The 17,475-nt window shown below is 66.8% G+C and overlaps 1 protein-coding gene across 4 annotated transcripts; it reads left to right on the plus strand.

The window, feature by feature from the left end:
• The first annotated feature begins 7 nt into the window (after positions 1–7).
• On the plus strand, positions 8–13,742 carry JAG2 (jagged canonical Notch ligand 2). 4 transcript variants are annotated; one of them, XM_058655445.1, is made up of 26 exons: positions 11–352; positions 523–873; positions 4,456–4,513; positions 5,020–5,271; positions 5,357–5,417; positions 7,015–7,145; positions 7,245–7,364; positions 7,448–7,561; positions 7,705–7,818; positions 7,947–8,060; positions 8,135–8,181; positions 8,445–8,621; positions 9,036–9,186; positions 9,268–9,402; positions 9,475–9,588; positions 9,663–9,776; positions 9,846–9,959; positions 10,425–10,541; positions 10,821–10,848; positions 10,922–11,007; positions 11,093–11,206; positions 11,288–11,403; positions 11,574–11,822; positions 11,970–12,101; positions 12,834–12,990; positions 13,068–13,742. In XM_058655445.1, the coding sequence occupies exons 1-26, from the start codon at positions 275–277 to the stop codon at positions 13,505–13,507; spliced, it is 3,684 nt and encodes a 1,227-aa protein (XP_058511428.1). In that variant the 5' UTR covers positions 11–274; the 3' UTR covers positions 13,508–13,742. The 4 variants fall into 4 exon arrangements, with proteins under 4 accessions (XP_058511431.1, XP_058511430.1, XP_058511428.1 ...); XM_058655448.1 differs by lacking the exon at positions 13,068–13,742 and having other exon boundaries at positions 8–352; positions 11,933–12,101; positions 12,834–12,962; XM_058655447.1 differs by lacking the exon at positions 11,970–12,101 and having other exon boundaries at positions 10–352.
• The last annotated feature ends 3,733 nt before the right edge of the window (positions 13,743–17,475 follow it).

The following is a 17,475-nucleotide window of genomic DNA, read 5'->3' on the forward strand; positions in this document are numbered from 1 at the left end:
AACGCGGGTGCACGGAGCCTAGGCCGGGACCCGCCGCCGCCGCCGCCGGGTGGGAGCCGGGCCGGGCCGCCGAGCGCGGCCGCCTGCGAGCCGGAGCCGCCGCCGCCCCCGCCGCACGCCGCCCAGGCCCGCGCGCGGCGCTGCGCTCCTCCCCGCCCGCGCCGCCGCCGCCCCTCGGCTGCCGCGCTCGGAGGCGGGCGCGCGGGCGGGCGCAGGGAGGCCGGCGCGGCGGCCCGGACCGGGCGCAGGCGGCGGCGGCGGGGTGGAGACGGCGATGCGGGCGCGGGGACGCGGGCGACTGCCCCGGCGGCTGCTGCTGCGGCTGCTGCTGCTAGCGGCGCTCTGCATGCAGGTGAGCGGGGCGCGGACGGGGCGCACCGGGCCGCCCCTGGGGACCCGCGGGCCCCGCCTGCTCCCGGGGGCTCGGAAGCCCCGGAGGCTGCGCGCGGCGGCGGGGCCTGCGCCCCGCGGCGCCCCGACCCCGGCCCGCGCCTCCCTCGTTCTCCGCTGCCTTATTTTTAGGCGGCGCAGCCCATGGGCTATTTCGAGCTGCAGCTGAGCGCGCTGCGGAACGCAAACGGGGAGCTGCTGAGCGGCGCCTGCTGTGACGGCGACGGCCGGACGACGCGCGCGGGGGGCTGCGGCCGCGACGAGTGCGACACGTACGTGCGCGTGTGCCTGAAGGAGTATCAGGCCAAGGTGACGCCCACGGGGCCCTGCAGCTACGGCCACGGCGCCACGCCCGTGTTGGGCGGCAACTCCTTCTACCTGCCGCCGGCGGGCGCTGCGGGGGACCGAGGGCGGGCGCGGGCCCGGGCCGACGGCGACCAGCACCCGGGCCTCGTCGTCATCCCTTTCCAGTTCGCGTGGCCGGTACGTGCGCCCCCACCCTCCGCGTCGCAGCCCTCCCTCATCCTCCGCCCGCACCTGCGGCCTGGCCTGTGGCGCGCGCGCCCAGACGGGGTGGGGCCGGCGGGAGGCAGCGGGGGCCGCGGGGCATACGAGCTCCGGTTCGAGCCGGGCCACGTGGGTGCGCGGGACGACCCGGGCGCGGGGTCGCGGCGGGGCGGAGCGGGGCCGCGCGGCGGCCTCCAGCGCGTGCCTGCGTTGCCCCGCGCGTGTCTGCCTGGGCGGGGAGGCGCGCAAGGCCCCGAGCGAGGCATGTGCGCCGCGCGTGCTGGGGCTGGTCCGGAGCAGGTCCTGGCGGAGCAGCCCCGGGCCCGGGGCCAGCCTGCAACCGCCCTGCAGCTTCCTGGATGCCCGGGGGGCGCGTGCGGGCGCTGGGGGACCTGGGCTAGCCTCCTGTGCTATGTGCTGGCCCAGATGTCCGGAGGGGGGTTGCGGGGGAAGTGGTACTCCCCTCCCGGCGTGGTCCTCGGGGTTGCTCTCGCTGCGGTAGGGCTCTGGGTCTTCTTGGTGATCACTGGGAGGCGCTGGGCCCAGCCCAGGGCGGCGCTGATGATTTGGGGGTCGGAGACCCATTGGCCTGCCCTTGCTGGGAACAGGGTGGCGTGCGCGTGCGAGCTGGCTGGCACTGTCTCAGGCCGTGTTTGTGGCTGTGCATTCCCGGTCTGTCCTCCGTCTGCCTGGCAGTGTAGCCTGGAGTTAGCAAGGGGCAGGAGGAAGATGCCCTGTGCGTGGGTGTCCAGCATAGGGGTGCGGGCAGGGGGCAGGGCAGGACCATGCAGGCCCTCGCAGGCTTCATAGCCAATCAAATGGGCTGGGCTCTCGTGGTTGCGTCCCTGAGGGCACAGCTTGCTCTGTGCCTCCCACCCTTACCTGAGCCCCCCTGTGGCCAGGCCTCTGACCCTGAGTGCTCATCTTGGGAAGGACCCCAGGCTGTCGGAGGGGGCCAGCCCCTCGCCCCCGCGGCGGCCCAGCAGGCAGGTCTGAGCAGGGCCCAGCCTGTCATCTGTGCTTGGGCCTGAGCCAGCACGGCTCCAAATCGCTACCTGAGGACGTGTTTTCTGCTCCAGCTGGCAGAGGTGGGTGTGGGGGCAGGGAGGCCCGGAGGAATGCAGCGGGCCAGTGCGCGTCCCTCGGCCGCTCGCCTGTGGGATGGGCCGGGGTCAGCCCCTGCCTTCCTGGTGCTCTGGTGCGCCCACCACAGAGGGAGCCAGGAGTTTGGGGGGCAACTCCAATCCCCCCTCTCCAGGTGCTGCGCAGCCTGCCTGCCAAGCACATTGCCCGCCGGGTGATGCCAGCATCCTGGTATTTCCGCCCTGTCCACACAGCTGTACTGCCCTGACTTGTCGGGGGTCCAGCTCCAACCTGCGGACTGGGACACATTTGAAAACCAGGTGCACACAGAGGCGCTTGGCTCTGCATCCACATGCCCCCGGGAACTGGGCAGCACTCTCAGATGGGAGAGGGGCCCCTGTCCTCTTGGGCTCCCTGGGGAGGAGCAGAAGCCAGGCGTGCCCTGCCCAGTGGCCTGGCCTCGTTGGGGTGCATGGGGTCCTTGTGGTCCTGTGCTGGTCTCAGGCTTGGCCACCCGAGTGGACAGGGTCTTAATGTCTAAGTCTGTGGCCGCCTGCCCGTGTTCTCTCCTAGGAAGGTACTGTTCCTGGTCAGGCAGGGGAATGCCAGGCCCCACGTGTGCCAGGGCTGGAAGGGGCCTCACGGGGTTCAGGCTGCACCTGCTGGCTGAGGGAGGAGTGCAGTGGTCAGCAGGTGACTGGCCTGGGAAGCCAGGGCCCTGCCTAGAGAAGACAGGACCTCTGCCTACCCAGCTCACCTACTCAACCCAGGGCTGTGGTTATGGTGGGCTGGGGCACTGAGGTCTCATAGAACGACACTACAAAGCCCCTCTCGGCTGCCTACTCCCCACCCCTCCCAGGGGCGTGGACAGTGGCCTGGCTTTGTGGCACGGGGAGGTTCTGGCTGCGTGCTGCCATGGGGCCTGGCCAGACAGGCCTGGGTAGGGAGAGCCTGTGGGGAGGATCTGCTGGTCTGAGGAGATGCCGGCCCTACTGGTGTGTGTGCATACGCCCTGCTGGTGGGTGTGGAGCCCGAGTGTACCATGGAGTGTGTGCCTGCAGGGTCCTGGGCAGGGATGGCACCAGCTGCTCCTGCTGTGCCTGGGGCTGTGCTGACTCCCCCGACAATGGCGGCTAAGGCCAGGCTTCCCCTATCGGGTTTCAGGAACTGCATCTTCACTGGAGCTGTGGCACCAGACTGCTCCCCAGGGGCGTGGGGCGGGGATGCGGGGCCTCGGCCTGGGCTGTGCCGGGAGTGGGTCCAGTCTGTCTGGTGTCTTAGGGCTGCTGCCCGGTTAAGCCTGTGTGGGGACCAGGAGGAGGAGGTGAGCTGGGTGGTGGCTCTGTGCAGGCCCTGGTGTCGCTGCTGCTCAGAAGGGACCCGAGGCAGACCCAGCCCCATCCCAGCCAGCAGTCACCAGGAAGGGTGGGTGAGGTGCTGTGTGCAGGGAGGGGCTGGGAGGGCCTGGCAGGTGAGGCAGGGGCAGGTGTGCCCCACCCACTGGCCTGGGTTCCCTTGGGGTGGATGCCTGCCGTCCAGGTGCGGGGAGCCCAGCTGGCGGGCGGGCCAGCGCATGTCCCCTTGGGAACAGTAACCGGAGCCCCAGGCTTGGGTGAAGGTGGCCGTAACCCTACCTGGGTAGCTGGCGTGGGGTTTCCTGGGCGCCCTGAAGTCCAGGTGTGGTTGCCAGCTCTCCACCTGCCCTCCCCAACCCTGGGACCCTGAGGTAGCTCTCCCAGCCCTGCCCACGCTGGTTCTTGGGATGTTTTCGGCCTCATCCTCAATGTTGGAATGAATGGCAAGGAGCGGAACTGGGAAACTGGGAAGGCCCCGGTGGTGGGGGCAGGTACCCCGGACATTCCAGGAGACAGGGTGGGTATTCAGAGGACCCCAGTAGGTGTGGGGGAGACATGGAGGTGGGGAGGAGGCTTCAAGAGACCTTCAAGAGTCCCCTGGGACCCTCAGTTCTAAGGGGGCACCAGGCCAGGTGTGGCATGCAGAGCCTGGGGCCTGGTCGGCTGTGGCTATGGCAGATCGGGCAGGGAGGGACTGGGGTGCAGCCTTTCCAGGAAGCTCTGTCCTGGGGGCAGCTGGGCAGGGAACCCTCAGCATTTCCCAGGATAGCAGTTCCCCCTCCTCTGCCAAGGCACGAGCCCTGCTCCCATGCAGCCAGAGGGCCTGAAGAACGTGACCACGGTGATCCCTGAGGCCTGGGAGAGAGTGGCCGCTTGATGAGTGGAGGCCGTGTTAGGGCAGCCCTGGGCCTGGGAGAGGGTGGCCACCTGAGCGAAGGCCGTGCTGGGGCAGCCCTGAGCCTCCAGGCCTCTTGGTCCTGGGTTCTGGTTCCTTGTCCGTGGGGGAGGCAGCTGGGGGGCCTCTCGTATACAGGCCCTGGGCCGTGGTGGAGGGGAGGGTCCAAGCTGGGCCCTGCGGGGCCAGGAGCTACAGGCCCCTGATGGCCCCTTCTGTCCATAGCGTTCCTTCACCCTCATTGTAGAAGCCTGGGACTGGGACAACGAGACCACCCCCGACGGTAAGTGAGCCCGCTCTGCTGGCCTCTTGGACAGCTCTTTTGGCCTCACCAGATGCCCATCTCAAGCAGAATCTGCAGACCCATGGCTGCATGCGAGGCCTGCTGGGTGGGGGCATCAGGGAGAGATGGGCAGGGCCGGTCAGAGTAGCTGGAGCCACCCACAGGACAGAAGTGGGTGGTGATTGGGGGCCTCCAGAGTGGGCTGAGTGGGGCCTGGAGCTGTTGCATTCAAGTGGTCCTCTTAGGGCCAGGGTTCTGCTGGGGAAGTGTGGTGGCATGAGGAGTGGGCTCTGGGGGGCCTGCCGTTTTCACTGTGGTGCCATCCCCAGTGGCTCATGGGAATAGGGGCCAAGCCAGGCAGCCACTGGGGTCACCTTCAGCTTGGGGCTCCCAGGAGATTTGGTCAGGTTGGGACTCAGCAGAGCAGGTCCCACGTGGGTGGGCACCAGGCCTCCCAGCACCAGTGTCCCTGGTGGGCGGCAGCAGCAGCTAACTGTGCCCCGCAGAGACGCGCCTCATCGAGCGGGTGTCCCACGCGGGCATGATCAACCCTGAGGACCGCTGGAAGAGCCTGCACTTCAGCGGCCACGTGGCGCAGCTAGAGCTGCGGATTCGCGTGCGCTGCGGTGAGAACTATTACAGTGCCACCTGCAACAAGTTCTGCCGGCCTCGCAATGACTTCTTTGGCCACTACACCTGCGACCAGTATGGCCACAAGGCCTGCATGGATGGCTGGATGGGCCAGGAGTGTGGGCAAGGTGAGGCCCAGACTGAGGGAAGGGGAAGCAGGGCACCTTGCCTGCCCGCCGGCCACAGCCGCCTTCTCTGCATCTCTGTTCTCAGCTGTGTGTAAACAAGGCTGTAACTTGCTCCACGGGGGATGCACCGAGCCTGGGGAGTGTAGGTGAGTCCCAGTGGCCTGGTCCTGGCCTCAGGCCTGCCCAGTGCTGGCACCCTCATGCCCTCAAGGGGGCAGACACCCTGCTCTTTGCTCCACGTGCAGGCGTGTCCGGTGGCCCCAGGAGGGGAGTGGTCAGCCCAGTGTGTGGCAGACACCAGAGGCCACTGACAGTATGGGCATGTGCAGGTGGGAGGAGGCCTGTGGGGCCGGGAGGGATCTGAGCCTTCCAGGCAGGAGGGAAGTGCCCAGCTTGGGAGGCCTGGTGGGCCGCTGGGGTCTCAGGGGGCAGGGAAAGGTAATCTGTGGAAGGGAAGACCAAATAGTGGAGGGTTCGCAGGAGGCAGGGGGCTGCCTGGGCCCGGGTACCTGCCCAGGATGTGAGCCAGATGGGCGTGGCAGATGCACAGAGGGCCAGAGGGGTCATGCAAACTGGATGCTGGGAGCACTTAGGGAGGTGGCGGGGAGCCTCATGTCTTACTGATCCCCAACAAGGGGTCCAGACAAGGCTGCCCGGGATGCCTGACCAGGGTCAGGGAGGCGGGCTCTCAGCCTGCATGGTAGAGGTGACGTGGGGACTGAGCAGGCACCACGCTAGGGGTGTGGCCAGCAGCCAGGTCAGCTGCAGGCAGGGAGGGTGGGGGTGTGGTCCCGGTGCCCTCCTTGGCCTCCCAGTAGCTCCAGTAGGGTTTGGGGGCGGTGTCCCCCACCACCGGATGCTGCAGCCAAGAGGAGATGGCTGGGCCTTCCTGTCACCCTCCCCAGGCCCCTGGAGCTGTTGGTGTGGCCGGCGGCCCGTCCAGGGGGAGCACACCCCTGGGACCCATGTGGGCTATACTCAAGAGCCTGGCCGCTCCAGACCCCAAGCATGTGCCCCATCACCTGGGCGGCGGACACCGCGGCAGGTGCAGGCTGCGATCCTGCAGGCCTCCTTGGCACCCTTCTCCTGAGCTGGGGTGTGCAGAGTTGGCTGTGTGGTCCTGGGCAGCTTAGGAAGGGAAGGGCCTGGCTCTTTCCTTTGACAAAAATAACCTGGTGTGGTGGGAACGGCGTGGAAGTGACATGGCTTGGATGTGGTACCACTGCCAGGCTCTCGGCCTGGCGCCCGGGCTGTGGACCGCAGCACCTGCCGCCCAGGCCACCTGCCCAGCCCCTGCAGGACTGCCAGACGGGACGCTGGCTGGCGGGCTGGGCAGACCCTGACCTCTGGGCATGGCTAGAGAGCCAAGTGGCCTCTGAGGCCATTTCCTGGGGTGTGTCCCAATGTGACAGCCCCTCCCCCTCCCCTTCCTCAGGCTCTGCTGTGAGGCCCGGCTGCTGCCCTTGGGCTAAGATGAAGTCATGCCTGGGCCACGGGGCCAGGACAGGGACACCCCGCTGGCAGGCACTCCCTTGGGGACCCCATAGGGCCTTTCTTGCCTGGCGCCTGCTCTTGGGGCCCAGCTCAGGGGTGACTCCCAGAATAGCTCAGGGAGGAGTGATAGGACAGCTGGGCTGACCAGCCCGGGCCGGTGGCCGGGAATGCCCGTGTCTGTGGCCCCACTGGCTCAGGGGCCGCTGCAGGCCGTTGACCCTGTGTCTGGGCCCATCCCGGTCCTTCCAGGTGCAACTACGGCTGGCAGGGACGGTTCTGTGACGAATGTGTCCCCTACCCCGGCTGCGTGCATGGCAGCTGCGTGGAGCCGTGGCAGTGCAACTGCGAGACCAACTGGGGTGGCCTGCTCTGCGACAAAGGTGGCCGGCTGGGGAGGGCGGGGACAGGATCTGCCCCCTGTTCTGGGACACGGGGCAGTGTGGCCAGGGCCTGTCCCCTGAGCGCGCCTCCACCCGCAGACCTGAACTACTGTGGCAGCCATCACCCCTGCACCAATGGGGGCACCTGCATCAACGTGGAGCCCGACCAGTACCACTGCGCCTGCCCCGACGGCTACTCGGGCAAAAACTGCGAGCGGGGTACGTGGGGCCACTGCTGGGGCCCAGAGGCCTGGGGTGGGGAGCGCTGACCCTCACCCTATCCACCCTGCTCTGGTTCTTAGCGGAGCATGCCTGTGCCTCCAACCCGTGTGCCAATGGGGGTTCCTGCCATGAGGTGCCATCTGGCTTTGAGTGCCACTGCCCGTCAGGTTGGAGCGGGCCTACCTGTGCCTTGGGTGAGTGCTGGACACGGGCCTGGGGGCTCCAGGTGCTGTGGGGGGCTGAGTGATGGAAGGGCACCCTCTCACCTGGCCAGGCCCACGTGGCTAGGCTGCCATGCCCCTGGCCACCTCTTCAGACCATCTTCTGTCCTCTGCAGACATCGATGAGTGTGCCTCGAACCCGTGTGCAGCAGGCGGCACCTGTGTGGACCGTGTGAACGGCTTTGAGTGCATCTGCCCCGAGCAATGGGTGGGGGCCACCTGCCAACTGGGTAAGGCCCCCCGGGCCAAGGGGGCATGCTGCCGCGCTGTGCATGGTGCTGGGGCTGCGGGGCTGCGGGGCCAGATGCGGCGTGGGCATGGGGGCTTGGGCCCCACAGCTCCCCTTGTCTCTTCACAGACGCCAATGAGTGTGAGGGGAAGCCTTGCCTTAACGCTTTGTCTTGCAAAAACCTGATTGGCGGCTATTACTGCAATTGCAGCCCGGGCTGGAAGGGCGCCAACTGCCACATCCGTCAGTACAGGGAGGGGGCTGCGGGGTGGGCCTGGGGCGCGGGGGCTCCACCAACACCCGCCTTCTGCCCTTAGATATCAGTGACTGCCATGGCCAGTGCCAGCACGGTGGAACCTGCAAGGTGAGACCAGCAGGAGGGGGTGGGCATGGGACCAGTGGGCACTGCAGGAGGGGCTCACTGGTGGTGAGACCAGCAGGAGGGGGTGGGCATGGGACCAGTGGGCACTGCAGGAGGGGCTCACTGGTGGTGAGGCCAGAGGAGGGGGTGGGCATGGGACCAGTGGGCACTGCAGGGGCTCACCGGTGGTGGGGCCAGAGGAGGGGGTGGGCGTGGGACCAGTGGGCACTGCAGGAGGGCTCATGGGCCTGCTCACGCCTGGCCAGGACCTGGCAGACGGCTACCAGTGTGTGTGTCCACGTGGCTTCGGGGGCCAGCACTGTGAGCTGCGATGGGACGCCTGTGCTGGCAACCCCTGCCAGGGCGACGGCCTCTGTGAGGACCTGCCGGATGGCGGCTTCCGCTGCCATTGTCCCTCTGGCCTCTCGGGGCTCCTCTGTGAGGTGAGGCCTGGGGCCCAGAGCAGGGCAAGGAGGCCAGAGTACTCTGGTGACCGGGGAGTCCCTGCTGGTGGGAGGCTCTCCCCAGCTCCCCATGCACCTGATTCCCCCAGGCCCAGGGGCAGATAGCTGACTCCGAGGGCGGCCAGACGGGGGCAGGGGATAGGAGGCGGCCTTCCTGCCGGATGCTGCCTCCGGGAGGCAGAGGAAGTTGGGCTGCAGCAGTGGCCAGGGCAGTGGGAGGAGGTCAGGGGCCCGCAGGTGCTTCCGTCCAGCGGCCAAGGCCTGGATGCTGCTGGAACTAGGTGGAGGCGGAAGCAGGAGGGCAGCCTCGGGAATTCCCGAGGATCTGCCTGTGTTGGGCATGGAGGTGGGGTGGGCCCTGACAGGTGTGTTCCCGCCTCCAATGCTGTGCAGGTGGCCGTGGACTTCTGTGAGCCTAGCCCCTGCCACAATGGTGCTCGCTGCTACAGCCTGGACAGCGACTACTACTGTGCTTGCCCTGAAGATTATGGCGGCAAGAACTGCTCGGTGCCCAGGGAACCGTGCCCTGGAGGGGCCTGCAGAGGTGTGCAGGTGGCCCAAGGCGGGGGCTGGGCTGGGGGCTGGGCCGGGCGACCCTGACTCCTGCCCCCTCCCACCTGTGCAGTGGTAGACGGCTGCGGCCTGCAGGCTGGGGTGCCGTCCGGCGTGTGCGGCCCCCACGGGCACTGCATTAGCCAGCCTGGGGGTGGCTTCTCCTGTGCCTGCGACAGTGGCTTCACGGGCATCTACTGCCATGAGAGTGAGTGGGGCAGGGCCGGGCGGCCTGGGGACCCCCGCCCCATGTGCCTGGCTCACCTGGCTTCTCCTGCAGACATTGACGACTGCCAGGGACAGCCCTGCCGCAACGGGGGCACGTGCATCGACGGGGTGGACTCCTTCCGCTGCTTCTGCCCCAGTGGCTGGGAGGGCGAGCTCTGTGACACCAGTGAGTGGCTCCCGCAAAGCCCCGGCCCCTGCCGACAGCCCCGCCCCCACTGACCTCCCCACCTCACCCTGTAGATCCCAACGACTGCCTCCCGGACCCGTGCCACAACCGCGGGCGCTGCCATGACCTGGTCAATGACTTCTACTGCGCATGCGACGACGGCTGGAAGGGCAAGACCTGCCACTCGCGTGAGCACTGTGCCCCCAGGGCCAGGGGGGTGCTGCCGTGGGCCGATGCTGAGCACCCTGTGTCCACAGGTGAGTTCCAGTGTGACGCCTACACCTGCAGCAATGGTGGCACCTGCTACGACAGCGGTGATACCTTCAGCTGCGCCTGCCCACCGGGCTGGAAAGGCAGCACCTGCAACATCGGTGAGGTCGTGTGCGGGGCTGGGCCGGGCTGGGCCGGGCTGGGCCGGGCTTAGCTGATCTGGGCTGGGCTGGGCTGGACCGGGCTGGGCTGGACCGGGCTGGGCTGGACCGGGCTGGGCTGGGCTGGGCTGGGCTGGACCGGGCTGGGCTGGACCGGGCTGGGCTGGGCTGGGCTGGGCTGGACCGGGCTGGGCCGGGCTTAGCTGATCTGGGCTGGGCTGGGCTGGACCGGGCTGGGCTGGACCGGGCTGGGCTGGGCTGGGCTGGGCTGGGCTGGGCTGGACGGGGCTGGGCTGGGCTGGGCCGGGCTGGACTGGGCTGAGCTGGGCTGGGCTGGGCTGGGCTGGACTGGGCCGGGCTGGGCTGGGCTGGGCTGGGCTGGGCCGGGCTGGACTGGGCCGGGCCGGACTGGGCCGGGCTGGGCTGCGCTGCTCTGGACTGTTGAGTGCCTTCTCCCCCTCACAGCCAGGAATAGCAGCTGCCTCCCCAATCCCTGTGTGAATGGGGGCACATGCGTGGGCAGCGGGGATTCCTTCTCCTGCATCTGCCGAGACGGCTGGGAGGGTCGCACCTGCACACACAGTGAGATTGGGGGCTGGGGTCTCCTCCCTGGCTGTCCACCCCAGTGATTCCAAGGTGGTCGGGCCGCCTGCCGACTCCTTCTCCCAGGGCAGCACCCCCGGGTCTCCCAGCACCCCCTCAACCTCATCCCGTAGTGGGGGCTCCTGCTGAGATGGCCCCCGATCCTGGGCTAAAAGCTGCAGGCCCTGCCCATCTGCCCTGTCCCCAGCGCCCCCGGCATGGTCGTGCTGGGCAGGTGCAGCCTGGACCAACCACCCCTTGTGTCTCCTCTCAAACCAGACACCAATGACTGCAACCCCTTGCCATGGTGAGTGCCAGGCAGGTTGTGGGGAGGGGCGGGGCAGAGCAGGTGGGCCTGCCTGACAGCCCTACTTCTGCAGCTACAATGGTGGTATCTGTGTGGACGGCGTCAACTGGTTCCGCTGCGAGTGTGCACCTGGCTTCGCAGGGCCTGACTGCCGAATCAGTGAGTGGTCCAGCCCAGGGCAGGGGTGCAGGGGTGGCTGGGCACCCCAGGGTCCCACTGCTGAGCCGCCGACGTGCTTTCCCAGACATCGACGAGTGCCAGTCCTCACCCTGCGCCTACGGGGCCACTTGTGTGGACGAGATCAATGGGTACCGCTGTAGCTGTCCGCCGGGCCGGGCTGGCCCCCGGTGCCAGGAAGGTCAGTGGGGACGGGCCGTGGGCTGAGGGCCGCCTGGGGCCTGGGCACCCACACTGGCCCTGAAGTCTCGTCTCCCCACAGTCATCGGGTTTGGGAGGTCCTGCTGGTCCCGGGGTGCCCCGCTTCCCCACGGCAGCGCCTGGCTGGAAGACTGCAACAGCTGTCGCTGCCTGGATGGCCGCCGGGACTGCAGCAAGGTGGGGCCTGACCCCAGCCTCCCTGGGTCTCCCGTCCAGTGCTGATCACCACGAAGACACCAGGAAGCTGGTGCGGGGGGGGAGGGGCTGGGGAAGCCGAGTGGGAGCCCTGGGGTGGAGGGCCCCGCTTCCCCCACGGGCATGACCCTGTGTGCTCATGCCTGCCCCAGGTGTGGTGCGGGTGGAAGCCATGCCTCCTGACAGCTGAGCCCAATGCACCGGGCACCCAGTGCCCACCAGGACAGCGGTGTCGGGAGAAGGCCCCAGGACAGTGCCTGCAGCCGCCCTGCGCTGCCTGGGGTGAGTGTGGACCTGAGGAGCTAGCCCTACCTAGCACGCCCTGCCTGCCCCGCTCCGGCCATCTGGACAACAACTGTGCCCGCCTCACCTTACGCTTCAACCGCGAACAGGTGCCACAGGTGAGCGCTGGGCAGGGGCAGTGGGCACCTGGCACTCAGACGAACCCAGTCCCTCCTGGACAAGAATGGGAGGGCATGTCTGCGGAATTCGCCCCCCTCTCCGGGCACAGTTGCAGAATGTCCCCTGTGTCCCACACGTCTGCCCAGGGCACCACTGTGGGTACCATCTGCTCTGGCATCCGCTCCCTGCCGGCTACAAGGGCAGTGGCCCGGGACCGCCTGCTGGTGCTGCTGTGCGACAGGTCCTCCTCGGGGCCCAGCGCGGTGGAAGTAGCCGTGGTGAGTGCCACAGGGTGGCCCCCAGGAGGCAGCACAGGCGCTGAGGGCCCCAGCCAGCACTGGCCCAGCCTAGGGGACCCACATACACAGGGGTACAGCTGTGCTTGTGCTGGAGGGCGCAGAGCTGGGCTGGGTGGGAGAGCAGAGAGCAGGGCCAGTGGGAAGTTGAGCTGTCTGGTGGGACAGGGAGGATGTGGGGCCCCTGAGGGCTCCCCTGTGGCTGTGGGCTCCTGGGGTGAGATGGGGTCCCCAGTACCTGTGCAGAAGCTGTGATGGCGGCCACCTGAAGTGTGGAGCGAGGGTGGTCAGAGCTCTGAGAGGCTCTCGTGGTTGTGGGGCAGGGGCTCGGGCAGCCTGGGCAGAGATGCCCGGGACCCCTACCAGGATCCCCGGCGGGCTGGACAACTGCAGCCATGTTGCGCCTGAGGCCAAGGGTCCCTAGAGTGTGGTTGGCCCCACAGCATGGTCTGGCAGGGCTGGGGTCTTGTGCCACCAGGCCTCTCTGGCGCAGGGGCCCCTCTACTCTGCTTTACCAGAGCCCTGGTCCCGGCTGTGGGGAGGACCCCGCCGGTGGAGCCTGGCGCGGGCTTGGTCTCTACTGGGGTGGGGAGAGGGCGACCCAGGCTGAGGACAGTGGGAGGGGTGATCCGGGCAGCAGCCACAGAGGGTTCGCCATCCCCCACGGGACCCCCTGAAGCCTCCGAGGGGACCCCTCAGTGCCTTGCTCTACAGTCCTTTAGCCCTGCGAGGGACCTGCCGGACAGCACCCTGATCCAGAGCGCGGCCCATGCCATCGTGGCAGCTGTCACACAGCGCGGCAACAGCTCAGTGCTGCTGGCGGTCGCCGAGGTCAAGGTGGAAACCGTCGTGGTGGGCGGCCCCAGCACAGGTGCGCGGGGGACCCCTGCCCCTGCCCCTGGCCCAGGCCCAGGCCACAGGTCCGCTCACTGCCCCATGCGCCCGCAGGCCTGCTGCTGCCCCTGCTGTGCGGCGCCTTCAGCGTGCTGTGGCTGGCCTGCGTGGTTGTGTGCGTGTGGTGGACGCGCAAGCGCAGGAAAGAGCGGGAGCGGAGCCGGCTGCCGCGGGATGAGAGCGCCAACAACCAGTGGGCGCCGCTCAACCCCCTCAACCCCATCCGCAACCCCATCGCGCGGCCCGGCGCGGCCAAGGACGCGCTCTGCCCGCGCACGAACTTCGCGCCGCCGCCACGCGGAGCGGCCGAGGCCCTGCCGGGCCCTGCGGACGAGGAGGACGCGGAGGACCCCCTGGAGGTGGAGCGGTTCCTCCCGCGCACCAAAGACCCCGACGGCTCCCCGGGCCGGCCGGTGCGCTGGGCGCCGGGCCCCAAGGTGGACAACCGGGCGCTTAGCAGTGCCCGCGAGGCCCTGTATGTGGGCAAGCAGTAGGCGGTGGCTGCGGGGCGGACCCGGGCCCTGCCGGACTGCGAGGGCCGGGGCTCTGTGCATAGTTTCTTTATTTTGTGTAAAAAAAAGGAAAAGAAAAAAAAAAGAAACAAAACAAAAAAACTCACTGGAACCAAAACCCAAACCCAAACCCAGAGGTTTATTTTGTACGTGCCCGAACCCGTGTGTAAGTTATTCGGAGCGGTGGGCGGGGCACCGGCGTTGGTTTACAGACGTGTGGGGGGGTCCGCCTCCGGGCCTCGCGCAGGAGCCTCGCTCCAGGGTCCCCCATGCCCCCGCGGAGTCTGCGTGCCTGGGCTGGGAGCCGGGCCCTGGCGGCCCTGCTGCCCCAGGTCTGCACCGAGCTTCAGAAGTGGTCTTCCCCCACTACCCGGAGCGACAAGTGCCTTTTGCCGCCCTCCCATGGAGCGCACCTGTGCGTATGTACATATTAAAGGCCCCTGTGTCCGAGCAGCTGCTGTACGCTGTGCCGTCCTTGCTGGGGTAGGAGGGGTGAGCATGGCCTGGTTCCCACGGTGAGGGACAGAGCAGGACGCACCCTGGCGGGTGGCCCTGGCCTGTTCTAGCCTCAGGCCCGTGGCCAAGGCTGTACCCCGATATGGCCCAGGCTCCTGGGGTTGAGGACAGTCGGAAGGCATGTCAGTAACATGAGTACCTCACTGGGGAGGTGCTCCCTGGAGACCCCGTCTTCGGCCTTTAAAAGATTGTAGTTGTTTGAAAGGCAGAGAAAGTGACCATCCAGCCACTGGGTCACTCCGGTACACGCCCTCAGCCGCAGCGACCAGGTGGGGCCAGAACCCAGAACCTTGTTGAGGTCCCCCTTGGAGATGCAGGGACACAGGCACCTACGCCAGGCCAGGTACACACAGCAGGGACCAGAGACCCAGGGACAGCAGGCCCAGAGGGGTCCAGCCTGCTACACCATGTGCCACACCCTGGGGTTCTCAGTGGAGTTGCCTGGACAGGTATACACGGCTACACCTATGCACACACCTGTGGGTCCTCCTGCTTGCTGGGAGTGGGGCCCGAGGCCACGGCCTGGGGGTGAGTGGGAGCACATGTGGGACCCTGGGCTGCCCGTCTCCACTGGTGCTGTCATCTCAGCCGTGATGCCCTGGCCACGTGGCAAGCTCCTTTCCTGTCCTCTGTCATTGCATACTGCAGGCCAGGCCCAGTGTGCACGTGCTAGCAGAGGCCCCGGGGGGGGGGGGGCTGGACAGGAAGCCCCCAATCCTGGCTGCATGGCCTGCCAGGAGGAGCACATGCCAACGCTGGCAGGCCCAGCGGGAGCAGCAGCCAACTGACCCGGGAGAGCTTCCGGAGGTGACAGCCTACAGGCTGCACGCCAGAACGGGACGCTGGACCCTACTGAAGCAGAGGTGGCGGGTGGCAGCTGAAGAGTGCCCAGTTGGGCGCCGGTAGGCGGGCATCTGCTGCAGGGAGTGAGCTGTGAGCTGCACCTGTCTGGTTCTGTCCCCTAGTTCTGGGGAGCCCTGCTGCCTTGGTGCGGGGCTCCCAGGACACAGTCCGCCTCTGGCTGCTCCAGGCAAGGCACCCGAGGGAATCTGCAGCTGGCTCTGTGTGCACAGGTCCATGGCTGTGTGCTGGTGGGTGCAGGCCCCCATGGATGTGTGTACACACATGTGCAGACCCCACGGCTGTGAGTACAATACGTGTGCAGGTCCCATGGCTTTGTGTACAGGCATGTTCAGGGCCCCATGGCTGTGTGTACACACATGTGCCAGCCCCCACAATCCTGCCTTCCATTCTCCCTGGTCTCCCCAAGCAGTCTCCCCTCAGGTCATGACTGGGGGTCACTGGGGAGTGTTGACCAGGTTCGGGTGCCTACTCTCCTGCCTCCCTGCCATGCCGGCCCTGCCCTCTAAGGCCATGAGGATGCTGGGCAGAGGTGCAGGCCCTGTGGCCAGCCTGTGTCCCCACCCTGTCCCCACCTGGTGGGCATGCGAAGAGCCCCCAGGGTACGCTGCTCCTGGCCTGACAGTCCCCAGGGTGGGGGAGGTGGGGGCTCGGGGCATTTGGGGTAATTCTTTCTCCTCACCCACTGCTGCTGGCCAGCCTGGTCCCTTTGGGGCACCATATCTGGGAGCTGTGCTCTGTGCCACAAGGGCATACCCTCCCCAGGTGCCGGGAGAGCCCTTGCAGGACTCAGAGCCCCAGGCCCTTGGCCCTGCTCCCACCATGGCCTGGGAGGATGACAGGGTCAGGTCCTCCGGCCCTAGGAGCTTGGAGCAGGGCAGTGAGGGAGGCAGCTGGTGGGAGGGGCCTGGAGGCAGGGTAGACTTTAGGGTGGCTGGACTCCAGGAGGGTTCCGAGGGTGGGTGTCGGATGCAGACCCATGACACGGTGGCTACTCATGGGCTCCAGGGGAGGAGGGATGGGTCACACTGTCCCCACTTGACCCCCTTGTGGGAGCAGGACCAGTGCTGGCTCCACCCTGCCTGACCTGCACCCACCTCACCTAGCCCATGAGGACTGCGGGGAAGCCCTTGGCCCACCTCCAGGGCCTTGGCTGCTTTCCGGGCAAAGGCCCGAGGGACTGCAGCAGCTGCTTTGCCTGGCGACAGCACGGGCTGACATGTCTCCGAAGAAACCAGCCCCAGTGGGGGCAGCGCGAGGAGGCCACACAGGCACCCAGGTGCCCAGGCCCGTTAACCCCTGCAGGCTGGGCAGTTTGGTGCCTGAGACGGAGGGTGGGGGTTATGGAAGCAGCTCTAGCTGTGTGGAAGCTCTCATCTAGGTACCTGGGCTGGGAGTGGGGGGCTGCTAAGGAAACATCCCGGTGTGAGCGACGCCCTTTGCCCATGGAGTGATCTGGAGAGCGGAGGCAGAGCCTCGGGGGCACCCTGGGCCTGGAGGGTGGCACTGGGCACTGTGCTGCTCTGTCTGCTCCACAGACACGCAGGGACATAGGCAGAGCAGGGCCAGGTGAGGGGCTGCAGCTGGAGATGGGAGGACACTGGCACTGCGCAGCTGCCCCGAAGCACTGTCCAAGGCTTCTGCTACCCTTGGTCACCCTCATCCGAGAATATTAAATAGAAGATTCCAGAAGTGAGAATAACACACTTGAAGTAGTTTTTGTGCTGTTGCTGCTTGCTCTGCTGCAGTTATTACTGTTAAGTTCTTACTCTAATTAAAGACCTTTGGATCAGTAGACCACACTCAAACTTTGTGAATCTTCAGAAAGTTCAGACTCTGTTTGTTGATTGATATACTTTTCTTGGAGAGGCAGATTTAGAGAGGAGAGACAGAAATTTCTTCCACCTGCTGGTTCTCTCCCCAAATGGCCACAATGGCAGGAGCTAAGCTGATCCAAAGCCAGGAGCCAAGGAGCTTTTTCTGGGTCTTCCACATGGGTGCAGGGTCCTAAGCACTTGGGTCATCCTTACTGCTTTCCCAGGCCACAAGCAGGGAGCTGGAGGGGAAGCAGAGCAGCTGGGACAAGAACCAGCGTTCATATGGATGCCAACACTTGAAGGTGGAGGATTAGCCAACTGAACCATCACACTGGCCCCATGACTTTCTTTCTTCAAGATTCATTTATTTATGTGAAAAGCAATGAGGGGAGTAGGGCGCACAGAGAGAGTGTGCTTCCATCTTCTGTTCGCTTCCCAAAGCTGGAGTGGGCGCAGGGACCAGCACACTCTCAGGAGCGGAGGAGCTATGCCCTCCACCCCAGATGCAGCCATGGCGGGTGCTGTCCCATCGCGCCGCAGGCTGCCCAGAGCCCCAGCCAGAGTTTGAGTGGCGCCGGCGCAGACATGAGCACATGGCTCAGGCCTCTGACCTGGTGGCTCCGAGGGGCCTTCCGACCCCAATGCACAGAATTTTCTCCCAGTTCTAGCCCGTCCTGGGGGCGGGTACAGGCTGGGTTCACAGCTTTTGTCTTTCTGCAGCATTTACATGTAAGTTGCAAGGCCTCGGCCCTGCAT

This window comes from Ochotona princeps, chromosome 26, assembly GCF_030435755.1.
Source record: "Ochotona princeps isolate mOchPri1 chromosome 26, mOchPri1.hap1, whole genome shotgun sequence".
NCBI classification, from domain to species: domain Eukaryota; kingdom Metazoa; phylum Chordata; class Mammalia; order Lagomorpha; family Ochotonidae; genus Ochotona; species Ochotona princeps.